General features: G+C 41.0%; 1 protein-coding gene across 3 annotated transcripts in view; it reads right to left on the reverse strand.

The window, feature by feature from the left end:
- TEX10 (testis expressed 10) overlaps positions 1-8545 on the reverse strand; it is a 63868-nt gene extending 55323 nt beyond the window's left edge. Inside the window, exons 1-5 of one of the 3 annotated variants that reach the window (XM_082619690.1) lie at positions 8367-8545; positions 4862-5050; positions 3175-3414; positions 2702-2886; positions 2066-2309 (exon numbers count right to left, since the gene is read on the reverse strand). In XM_082619690.1, coding sequence (XP_082475816.1) covers positions 2066-2309; positions 2702-2886; positions 3175-3414; positions 4862-5041 — 849 coding nt within the window. In that variant the 5' untranslated portion in view covers positions 5042-5050; positions 8367-8545. Of the gene's footprint in view, positions 1-2065; positions 2310-2701; positions 3415-4861; positions 5051-8366 lie in introns of those variants that run through there. The other 2 variants (XM_082619689.1, XM_082619691.1) reach the window with 2 other exon arrangements.
- Positions 8546-12430: the final 3885 nt, after the last annotated feature.

Consider the following 12430-nt stretch of genomic DNA (forward strand, 5'->3'; position numbering starts at 1 on the left):
TTTTAAATACTATTCCTATTTGAATTAACCACCTCGGTTTATTTCAATTTTATACAGTATCCCAATTCAGTATTCTATATAACCTTCAACAGTCTAGGCAAACCAGTCTTCTGAACTTAGTATCCTATGTTAATGGACTGCTAATAAATAGTCATAATACCACAGAACAGCTCTGAATATAGCACTTTAAATATCCATAAAATTAAGGCAGTGTTTAGATCCTTTGTCAGTATCATCTGAATGACAGTAGATGATCCAAAACTAGCACAATTAATGAATTTGCATTTAGTCCTACCATTCTAATTACAAATACTATTACTAAAGCAATAATAAACACTAACCAGTGCCCAGGAAAAAACAAACACCAAAATGCCTGGAATTTTATTTTTCAGCTTTCTGAAAATGAAAAAAAGCCTAGTACTTAAGATCACACTGAATATCATTACTTTTACTTCTTATCTTAGCCTTTCAGATGAAAATATAGCCATTCAAGACTCCAAATAATATATATATTTTCTAAGAAGCTGCATGCATTATTACTGTGACTAGCCTACAATCACAGATTAACTGCCATAAAGGAGAACAAGCTTCACTTTCATAAAATCATATATAATACCCCTAACCATGATCACTTTCTTGCCAATTTATGCAATAAATCATAAAACAGGCTCAAAACTGTAATCAACAAAATGCCATCCTATTTGAGAAATTCATAAAACATCCCTACAGAATGATGGGTAATGGGTTAATAGCAATACAGTAAGCTATTAAAAGAAACACACACCTTAGTACGATTCTGTAACGCTTTTCAAGATTATGAAATACTATTATAATTTACCCCAGTCATATTTTATGTGTCTTACTAATTCGTGAGCTTGAATGAAATAAAAAGAGCTAAATAAAACTAAAAAACTGCCTTGCCCGTTTTGGACGTATGTAGGCAACTTCAAGGATTCACACCTCCCTTGTCAAGTCCTTGCAGAAATTCTTCTATAAAACAGATGCTTCGGGGCTTCCCTGGTGGCACAGTGGTTGGGAGTCTGCCTGCCGATGCAGGGGACATGGGTTTGTGCCCCGGTCCATGAAGATCCCACACGCCGCGGAGCGGCTGGGCCCGTGAGCCATGGCCGCTGAGCCTGCGCGTCCGGAGCCTGTGCTCCGCAACGGGAGAGGCCACAGCAGTGAGAGGCCCACGAACCGCAAAAAAAACACAGATGCTTCAAGCTTTAGTATTGTTCCTGCAGCTACCCTTTTTAAGATTAACCACATTAATCCAGCACCAATTAATCTTAGAGCTTGTTCTTCCTTACTTGCTCCATGCACTATATATTCACTACAACATAACACTTTAAAAAAGCCACCAACACTCAATTCTCCCCAAACAGGAGGTAAATTTACTCATCAAGAAATATGTCTTCGCTATCAGCTTTCTAGCAAGAAACTGTCCTATGACTTGGAATTACTTAGGTTAACTTCACTCACACCATATCTACAACTACAGCTTACCTACAGTAAAGGTAACTTTAAGAAATGTTTTCAGATCTTACATCCTTTATCAAGAAAAAACAAAAAAGCATACACTAAGCAAATCTGTGTGTAGCTTCTTCCCTAAAATGTAGTAGTTTAAAAACTTCTCTGGGTTGATTATGAGATCTTCAGTTTGGTCCATTTCTTGCCATAAACTTGGTAACATGGCACAAAATGGAAGAGACTACTTAATAAGCCACTTTTTAAATCCTATAATAGGTCTCCAGAAACTAGAACGTTCCTACATAATCAATCTGCCATAAACAATACATTGTAACTCTATTGTGAATTATAGCTAATAAAAACAAATGAAATCAAGCACACTGTTATACATTTCGCTTAAAAATTTAAACATACAGATAATAAACTCGCAAAACTGTTTTAATTTGTAGTTTTGAGCAAATGTAAGAAATAAGTTTACAGTTAAACCCTGGAAATTTTTTGGAAAATGCATAACCAATTAGTAGTAATATGCTGATTTCTAATTTGTCATGATAAAAGGCATTACTCAGAAAATAAAGAACCTATTAGTTCTCACCAATTTATGGGTCTCATCTTGTTGTTTAGAGAGTTTCCACAGAAGGGAAATAATGTTAAGAACTTGCTGCATAATCTGCAGAGATTCTCGTTCTATACCATTTCCAACAGAAGCAGCTAGTTGTGGAGGCACAGCTTCAATCCAGCACTCAATTAGCAATGGAATTATTATCTCAATAAATCCTTTCAGGTTTTCAGTAGATGACAGGCCTTCATCCACACTGCCTAGTCCTCCAACCAGGTACCTAACAAGGAAAGGTAAGAATAAAAAAATTTTTTAATTTAATTAAAAAATATTATTCCTTGCTTAATTTAAACCTTAAAATATAAAGTACCAGCAAAATGAAGCACCATGAATTGATAATTACATTGATCAACACTAGGAAGAAAAATAGAATTCTAAGATGACAAAGCCAAAAGACTATAATTTTTTACTTTTCAGTAGGCTTTGCTACAAATGAGTAAATTAATATACTTTGAAAAGACTCCTCCCATCAGTAAATAAAATCAAATTATGAGTAACTATATGAAACTACAGAAGACAACTGCATGTCTTCCCACCATTAACCATCAACGGTCAGCAGTTATAATTCAATATAGGAAAACTGAGTGTGGACATAACTGAAATCCTTCTTACCGTAGCCTGAACTGTGAACTGACATTTGGCTGTGAACCCCCATTTTCATAAACCTGGATGTGTTGCTGGTCGTTGGCATGTTCCTTCCAGTTGATAAAAATGGAGTTGCTAGTGGCATGGGGATTTTCTTTTTGTTCCTGAAGTCCTTCACTTTCTCTCACCCTACTGGATCCATCTGCCAAGGCCTGAAGGAATTTACTGAGTCTCACTAAGACTTTCAGCCTCCACTGCTGAGAAGTGAGTCTCCGATTAGGATTTACAGAAAGTATCCAGGACTGGGATCTGTCTCTATTTACCAGTCCTTTGGACAGCTGCTGATGAGAAATAAGTTCTACAAAATTCTTAAGCAATATACTGCTACGGCCAGTAATTAGAGCTGGGTACTGTTCCAGCAGAATGTCCAAAACTTTTAAAGAGTCCTCCTGAATTCCTTCAGTAATGTGAGTCATGGCACTAGAGAGATGGGCACTTACCAAAGGAAAAAATGGAGAAATTTGTTCAGCTCGTATTTTGGGGGCCAGGAATTGAAGAAGTTGAACTGCTGCTAATCGTACATTAGCATCTTTATCTGTAAACACAGCAGTCACTTCACTTAATATGTTTGAAAGGTGTGCATCAATTATAAATGGGTATTGAGACAAAAGGTCTTTAAGTCCAAGAAGAGCACTTTGTTTAACCCCAGAATTGTAGTGATGCATCTGTGACAGCAAATCCTATAAATAAAAATAAAAACACAAGCTTTAGGTATATACATATACATACACATTGTATCATTTTCAAATAAGCATGCTAACTAAAACTATGCTAATAAACTGACACTCCAGTGGGGGTGGGGGGTTGGAGACTGCTTTGGTAAGTATTTCTAAATGTTACTTTTAGAAAAATGAAGCTTTTGTTAAGATCAGAAAGTTTTATCTTTAGCATAGCTTTAGCCGAATAAAAGCATAACATAACTTTCAGTCAGAATTTTCTTTTTGAAACTACGCAGGGTTAGGCACACTATCATTTAAAATGACAGCCATCATTACCACCACTTAAAGACCTACTATGTACCAAATATGTATTTATACCTATATTCTACCTATTTTAAGTGGTCTTTCAGAGTGTCTGTGTATTTTATTCAGAGTACAACACTTGGCAATTTTATTTGCGGAATAATTTACATAATCTGTAAAGAAACAATAACTTCAAATACCTTTTGACATTATTTAACCTTCAGAGATTAAAAAGCAAAACTAGAAAATGTGTCTCTTCACAAAGATTTGTCCACAAATGTTCATAACAGCATTATTCATAAGAGTCAAAAAGTGGGAACAACCAAATGCCCATCAACTGATGAGTGAAAAAATATGACATAGCCCTGCAGTGGAATACTATTTGACAATACAAAGGAATGAAGTACTGTTCTGATACATGCTACAACATGGATGAACCTCAAAAACATGCTAAGTGAAAGACCAGTAATAACAGACCACATTTCGTATGATTCCACTTATATGAATTGTCTAGAATAAGCAAATCTTTACAGATAGATCAGTGTCTGTCTAGTGGGGGGAAGGAATGGAGAGTGACTTCTAATAGGTATAAGGTTTCTTTCTGAAGTGACAAAAATGTTCTGAAATTAGATTATTGTGATATAAGCATAACAATGTAAATACATTAAAAACCACTGAATTGTCCACTCTAAAATGATAAATTTTATTATGTGTAAATTACATTTCAATAAAACTGTTAAATTTTTAAGCAAAACCACTGCTCAAATTTCAATTAACTTCACACATTCACTATGAATCTGGAATAAACTACATACTATAAGGGTTCAAAAACATTAATCCTATGTTAATGTGCTATAAAAACAGCTAAAAGACTGTCACATCAAAAACTTGATGCATCAAAAAGTGAAATACAGAAATTATTTCCAGATGACATATTAAATCATCAAATAAATATACAAGGGAGAAATCACTTTGACTTTAGCCGAGCAAGTCTTTCTGGAGGAAGTGGGAAAGCTGCAGTGGCAACATCAGATCTGGGTAACAGATAAACTCCAACCTTTAGCCATTAATAAACCCTGAGTTAAAACAACTTTTCACAAAAATATAACATTCTAGATGATTTCAAGGAAAATCCTACTTTATCAAAATAATATTTACGATTTACCTTAATGTTAAGTTTTCTGTTGTTTGTTGGAAGTGTTCCATCCTCTTTGAGTTGGTCAGGCAGATGTATAGTCTTCGTTTTAAAGTTTGTAACAGTAGCATTTTCTAACCTGGGCTTCTTTTTACCAACTTTTAGTTTTACTTTTTGAAAATCATCTTGGCGTTTTCTTTTTTTAGTCATTCTTGAGTGCTATGATAAAATAATTAATTTAAAAACAATCAGTAAAGACAAAGATAAATTACCTTTACGAAGTAAAAAAAAAAATCAGTTTAGTCAAGAGATATTTTGGCCATGGAATCTTTTGTCAAGCAATGTTCTAAACAGGACCTTTGGTTGGGCAATGTGCTAAATAGAAAACTTTTGTATACTTCAATTAATATATATACTTCAATTAAAAAAAAAAGAAAACTTCTGAAAATTTTTTTGTGCCCATAGGATGAGGGGGAGACAGCACAGAGTTGCTATAGATACACCTTGCACGTGCGGGGAAGCTCCTGGCCCCCAGAAGCCCCCAAGAAACCCTAGCAAAACAAAGTCTGAAAACCAATGTTATTATTTAATGCAGCCTGTAATAGTTAGGAAAAGTTTCATGAACCTAAGCTGGGTGCTTGAAAATGGGTAAGATTCAGATATGCATCAAGGACAGTTAATGAGCATTTCATGACCAAGGAAAAGTATGGATCAGGAGTAGGGATAAGCCTGGTACAGGCAAAAATGAAAGTACCAACACTGTGAACACCAGGAAAAGTTCAGACTAGATATAAACAGTAAACAAAAATGCAGGAGAAAAACCAGTATAAAAGGAAATATAGTGTAACAGAGGAACAAAGACCAGCTAGGCCATTATTACAATAAATAACTCAGGTGTAACCCTGTCATCCTGCACTTCCCCCTCTTCACCACATTCTTTCAACTTACATCCTAATCATCCCAATTACACACAAAATCTTTGATCTGTACCTCCTACCCATTCCCAGGCGCCTTCTTAAGTCCTTTATCTCTACCCAAGACTGTTAACAGGTCCCCTACCAGAATTCTTGTCTTGTCTCTAGTGTCTACCCCATGGTCCATTTGGTAGAGAATCACCAGGGGGCTCTTTCTAAACACAGATCTGACCAAAGCTCAGGAGCTTTCAGCTGCTCCTTTTACTCGCTTACAGTAAACACACCTTGTCTTGACATATTCGGTCCTTCCTAACTTCCTCTCCAGCATTATTTTTCCACAAACTAACCTCTATCTAAAAAAGAGCCTCCTATACCTGGAACTAGCTCAGCGCTTCTTGAAGCCTTTTCCACACACTACAAAAATACTGAATTCTGCCTTGCACTGTACACCCACTGCAGTAGGTATCTCTGGAATAAATAAAATTTCTCCTGATCTGTCATAATTATCCTATCCCTAGCTATTTTTTTAAGTTACAATGCTACACATGGGAGTCCAAAAAATTTGACTAAAATGAAGGCTTGCATTATTGTGAGATTAATAAAATGGCTGGTGCAAGACCAGACAGCTCTAATTCTAGGAATCCAGAAGCCAATCACCTATGACATTATATCCAAATTCACATGATTGCAAGGTTTTACTACATTAGAGCCCCGTGATCTAGGGTTTGGCTACACAGGTTAAGAGCAGATTCAAGACTCAGAGTGACTAGGTTCTTATCCAGACTCTCCCACCTTCTAGCCATAGTTAACCACCCTGCCTCAGTTTTTATCTATAATAAAATAATAATAATAATAATGCTTACCTCACAGTTGTTATGAGGTAGGATGAATGAGGAGCAAATGAGCTCATATCTGTAAAACACTCCGAACTGTGCCTGGCACACTTACAGATATGCTATAAGCACAAACATGTATATTTTCTTGGTCTCAGGACCGGTAAATACCAAGCATAATATTAGATGCACCAATCGCTTTCAATTCTCACAAGACCATGTGAAGAAGGTGGTACTAAAACCATTTTAAAGACATAGCTCAGAAAGGTTTGTCAGTCCCTTATTAAGGAGTTGAAGAGGGATTCATAAACAAGACTGAACTCTGCAAAACCAACTTGATGTTATATATACCGGAACTCAGGTGAGGATTGGAAAAAAGTGGCAAAATGGCTTGCCTTATTTATCCCAATGCTAAATTTTCATCCCACCCACACCTCTAGTTATTTTAGTCTAAAAAATGAGTAAGTGAAAACTAAGGCCCTAATACTCACCTGGTGTCTATTAAGCAAGCACGTTTTGTGAGTTTTCCCTACAATTTTATTACTAGCTAGTACCAGAGATGAAAATAAATGGAACAAGACATTCAGGAAAATCGATGAATTAACCCTCCCCCGCCCAATTCTCTGTGCTATCTTTAGCCACTAACTATCTGATCAGTGTCCAACATACAGTCTACTGTCAAGCTTATGCCATATTACCCACCACTTTGTATTAATCACTCTACCGTTCTCCGTTAGGAAAAGTGGGCTTATCGCCCCTTCGTGACTTTTCAAGCTAGTAAGATTATTTTCATGGTACACAGGGAACATCTTTATACTAGGAACTAAAAGTTCTACAGCAACTTATGTTATTTTCGCTTAAAATAAAGATTTTTCATAGTACAGCAAATCAAACAGTCCGACTAAGCCACTTTTATAGTAGCTGGTATCGAATAAGAAGTTAGGAGGTCCAGCCTCAGAGGCTGAGCTCTCACATCACTGGACCAGGTGAGCCTCAAAAGCTTTAAACCTGAATCTCATAAACTCCAGCTGCAGGCCTTCTAATTTCAACAGAAGGGAGATTCTAGCCTATCAGGATTTCGACCGAACCGAATCCCAGCTACTCTGTCTGCCACCTCATTACCTTCCCCTGATTTCCAACTTCTTTCCCCTGCCAAAAAAAGAATCAAGAAAGCACACTGTACTCGGTCTTTGGTAATTTCCTCTCCAACCCTTTACGCTCACCGAGTTCCTCCAAACTCTACCTAGGGGGCCAATCGGAGGCACCAGACTTCCCAAAAAACAAATACCACAGACTGGGGCGACTCGAGAGGACCGACGGACGGAACCGGCTTCATACATATCGCTTAACCGTCCACACCTGGACGGCGAGAGGGCCGATTAGGAGACGGCTGCGCATGCCCATCCCCAGACTTTGGTTCCGCAACCCAGAAGTGAACACCCCGCGGTTTTAAGAAACTATCTTTTCTGCTCCTTCCGGAGACGGCGGTCAGGACCACAGTCGGGGAAGCGGGGCCCAATCAACGTACCCCGGCCTAAAAGTCTCCTAGACCCGAAACCGCGCGAACCCGCCCCGCCCAGTCACTTGAGGCGCTTCAAAAGCCCGCGGGGCGCCCCGCAACCGCAAGCCCCTCTCCGCACCGAGGCCCGGCTCTTCAGGGGCGCAGACTGGCCCCAGCCGGCCCTGCCCGCCTGGGCCGCGGACCGGGGGGCGACGGCCCCACGAGCCGTTCCGCTCGCCGTCCCGTGCCCCGGAGAGGGCCCTGCCAGACCGGCGGCGGCAGCTCACCTGAGGGCCCGGCCGGGACCGGGACACGGAGGCAGGTGGAGAGAGCGTCCGAGGAGGAGCCCACGGGGCGACGGCGTGCGCCACCGGCCTCAGGCTCTCGGTCCCGGAGCGTGTTTTCAAATCTCCTCGTCTTCACGCGGCCGCGTCTCCTTCCGCCGCCCGGAAACCACGGCCCCTCCCCCGCCGCGCCGCGCTCACGTGACCGCGGCCCGCAGCCGCGCGCAGCCGGGGAGGCGGGAGCGGGAGCGGTAGGCCCGGCCCCCGGAGGAGGGGGCTGGCGCCGGAAGCCCCCCGCGCTCCGGGAAGCCAAGAGAGGAGAGCGCCCGGTCCAAGGACAAAGCTTGGATCTAGGTCCAGCCCTGAGCTTCCCGGGCGGCATCCGTTTCTGGAGGGTGTCGCCCTGGTTACAGCTAGTTGGGAGCATGCCTTTTCTCTCCTCGCTAGACCACTGTTATTCAGACCTGGAGACATTCAAAGAAGAGTATAAATTGAACTGAATTGAGAAAGAGAAAAGTTTAGGACTGCAAGGACCTTAGAATTCCTGGGAACTTAACCTGGATGGAGCAATTAAGAATTAGTTGACGACAGAGGGCAAAATACACCTAGTAGCTGGAGCCAGAAAGTCTTAGGTGAGGATTTTCCCTAATATTTCAGTTTCTCAGCACTGAGGTTCCTGCTACTGAAATCAAGTGGGCCCAGGGAAGCTAGAGAGAAATTTAAATGCCTAGAAAGGGAATGAGAAAGCAAAGAGAATGCGTCTTTGGAAGATAGCCTTGTCAAAGACTGGCAGGTGGCATGGAGGGAAGAGCCCCTGGTATGGATTTTAGAACTTGATTCAAATTTGTTTCTGTAGTTTACCAGATTATAAGACTCAGTAAAGCTGACAAGGAATGAGCCTCAGTTTGCTGCGTAGGGATTCAGAGCAATGATGTCTGAGGTGGGGAGAGACCCAAGCACTGGGACTAAGATCATGCATGTTCTATGAACAGAGACAAAGAGCCAGTCCGACACCCTGGCAATACAGCCATACTACCACAATCTGCCTGTTTTTTGTGGTTTTTTGTTTGTTTTTTGCGGTATGTGGGCCTCTCACTGGCCTCTCCCATTGCGGAGTACAGGCTCCGGACGCGCAGGCTCAGCGGCCATGGCTCACGGGCCCAGCCGCTCCGCAGCATGTGGGATCTTCCCGGACCGGGGCACGAACCCCTGTCCCCTGCACCGGCAGGCGGACTCTCAACCACTGCGCCACCAGGGAAGCCCTGCCTGTTTTTTTATTAAATTTATTTATTTACTTGGCTGTGTTGGGTTTGTTTGTTTGTTTGTTTGTTGCTGCGCGAGGGCTTTCTCTAGTTGCGGGGGCGTGCGGGGGCTACTCTCTGTTGCAGTGGCTTCTCTTCTGGAGCACAGGCTCTAGAGCGCAGGATCAGTCGTGACGCACGGGCTTTGTTGCTCCGCCGCATGTGGGATCTTCCCAGACCAGGGATCGAACCTGTGACCCCTGCATTGGCAGGCAGATTCTTAAGCACTGCGCCATCAGGGAAGGCCCCACAATCTGCCTTGATTCCAGCATGAACATATGTATTTGGTAGTCAGCAGCATTATGTGGCATTATATGTTATTAAAAGTTATGAGACCAAATCAGAAGAGGAAAGGTTTATTGCCAGCCAGACATGTCCTCTGAACTCCAGACTCATATCTGACAGCTTTCTCAACATTTTCTTTGGACATCTGCTCTACATCTCAAGGTCAATGTGTCCAAAATGGAATTCCTGATTTTCCCCCTGAAATCTAATCTTCCTACAGCTTCATCTCAAATGGCAACTCCATCCTTCCAGTTACTGAAGCCAAGACCTTTGGAGTTTGGGCCTGGCTTCTTTCCTTCCTTCACATCTCACATCTAAGCCATCAGGAGAGTCTGTTGACTCTATCTTCAAACACATCCTGACTTTCACCACTTAACACACCTCCCTTGCTACCATGATATTAGAAGCCGTCCCATGATCACTGTAAAAAGCCTCTGACCTGGTCTCCCTGCTTCCACCACTGCAGTCTAGTGTCTTCCCCCTACAGTCTAATCCTAGCAGGGCAGTTGTGTGATTATTTAGAAATCTAAGTCAGATCTTTTTCTCAAAACCTCCCGATAGCTCCCCATTTCTTTTGGAGTAAAAACCAGAGTCACTGATGGCCTCAAACTGTGCCATGTTCTGACACATCCTCTTAACCTCTGGGCATTCCTCCTACCACTCTCTACTTTTTTGCTCTGCTTTCCAACCACTCTTGCTTCTTTGCCTGTGGCAAACTGGGCCTGGTGATAATGCAGCTGACAGAAATGTGGCCTGGCTAAAGGAAGCAGGTCTTCAGCAATAGCCAACTGTTGCCATGAGGGAATGCATATCTCATTTTCAAGAAAAACTCAGAAATCCAGAAGTGTTTATCAGAAATCTGATCTTTAAATACTGGTAAGCAAGTACATCTTTTTCTTGTTTTAAAACACTGGGTGGGCCAAACGAAATACTTACAAGCAGGTTGCCAGTTTACAACCTCTGGTTTAAATCATGAACAGTATGTACCTAAAAAGAGATTTCCAACTCCAAGGGGTGAACACAATAATTACAAGTATTGTCTGCTTAGCTGAGCCAGGATAGACCTTTGATAAATAACAAGCATAGAACTAATCAAGGGTCCTTGACCCATGCCAGAAAAACATGTACAGTGAACATGCATTCCAGAATCTGTAGGATATTCCACCTCCAAAACTCTGTCCAGTTGGCCACTTAAACCTCTCTATCAGTTTCCTCGGGCTACTATAACAAAGTATCACAAACTAGGTGACTTAAACAGAAGAAATTTATTGGCTCTCTGTTTTGGAGACCAGAAGTCTGAAATCAAGGTGTTGGCAGGGTTGATTCCTTCTGGGAGCTCTGAGGAAAAATCTGGTCCAAGCTTCTGGTAGCCTTAGATGTTCCTTGGCTTGTAGATGGCATTCTCTCTGTCTTCACATTGTCTGCCTTTTGTGTGTGTCTGTGTCCAAATTTCCTCTTTTTATAAGGACACCAGTCATTTAGGGCCCCCCCAAATGATCTCATTTTAACTTGACTACCTCTGTAAAGACCCTATTTCCAAATAAGGTCACCTTCTGAGGTACTAGTGGTTAGGACTTCAACATATCTTTTCAGAAGGACACAATTCAACCCAAACAGTCACCAAGATCTATGTCCTGGGAATTCCCTGGTGGTCCAGTGGTTAGTATTCTGCACTTCCACTGCAGGGGGCACAGGTTTGATCCCTGGTCCGGGAACTAAGATTCCACAAGCTGTGTGGGGCGGCCAAAACAAAAACAGATTTGTGTCTTGAAATGTCCATACTTCACCATTTGAACATCCTCTCTTTTTTTGTCTATGCTGAGAAGCATCACAAAATTCTAACTTAAGTAACTATTACCACACCATCTACCTAAACTTTGCAGCTTCTCTGTTCTTTATACTGGGCTTCCAGTTAATATTTGCTTTGGAAATAGGATACCACTGCTAAAAAAAAAAAAAATTGAAACCTCTGTTAATCTAATAAACTTGATTTTATAATGTCAAGACAAATAATAAAAGCATAAACATATTAAACTGGCTTTTACATTTCAGAGTTACTACTGACACGGAAAGCAGAGACTCTTTGAAGAAAGGTAAAAAGATGAGTTCAAATTTGGTACTTTAACCAGGGACAAGAATTCAAAGTGCATTCTCCAGAAATCTCTTGCATTCTTCCTATATACTAACAAAGAAAGATCAGGAAGAGAAATTAAGGAAACAATCCTATTTACCATCTCAACAAAAAGAATAAAATCCCTAGGAATAAACCTACCTAAGGAGGAAAAAGACCTGTACTCAGAAAACTATAAAACACTGATGAAAGAAATCAAAGATAACAGAAACAGATGAAGAGATATACCATGCTCCTGGATTGGAAGAATCAATATTGTGAAAATGACTATACTACCCAAAGCAATCTACAGGTTCAGTGCAATCCCTGTCAAATTACCAATGGCATTATTCACAGAATTAGAACAAAAA

The sequence above is a fragment of the Mesoplodon mirus genome (genome assembly GCF_964341445.2).
Source record: "Mesoplodon mirus genome assembly, chromosome: 1".
Taxonomy (NCBI): Eukaryota; Metazoa; Chordata; class Mammalia; order Artiodactyla; family Ziphiidae; genus Mesoplodon; species Mesoplodon mirus.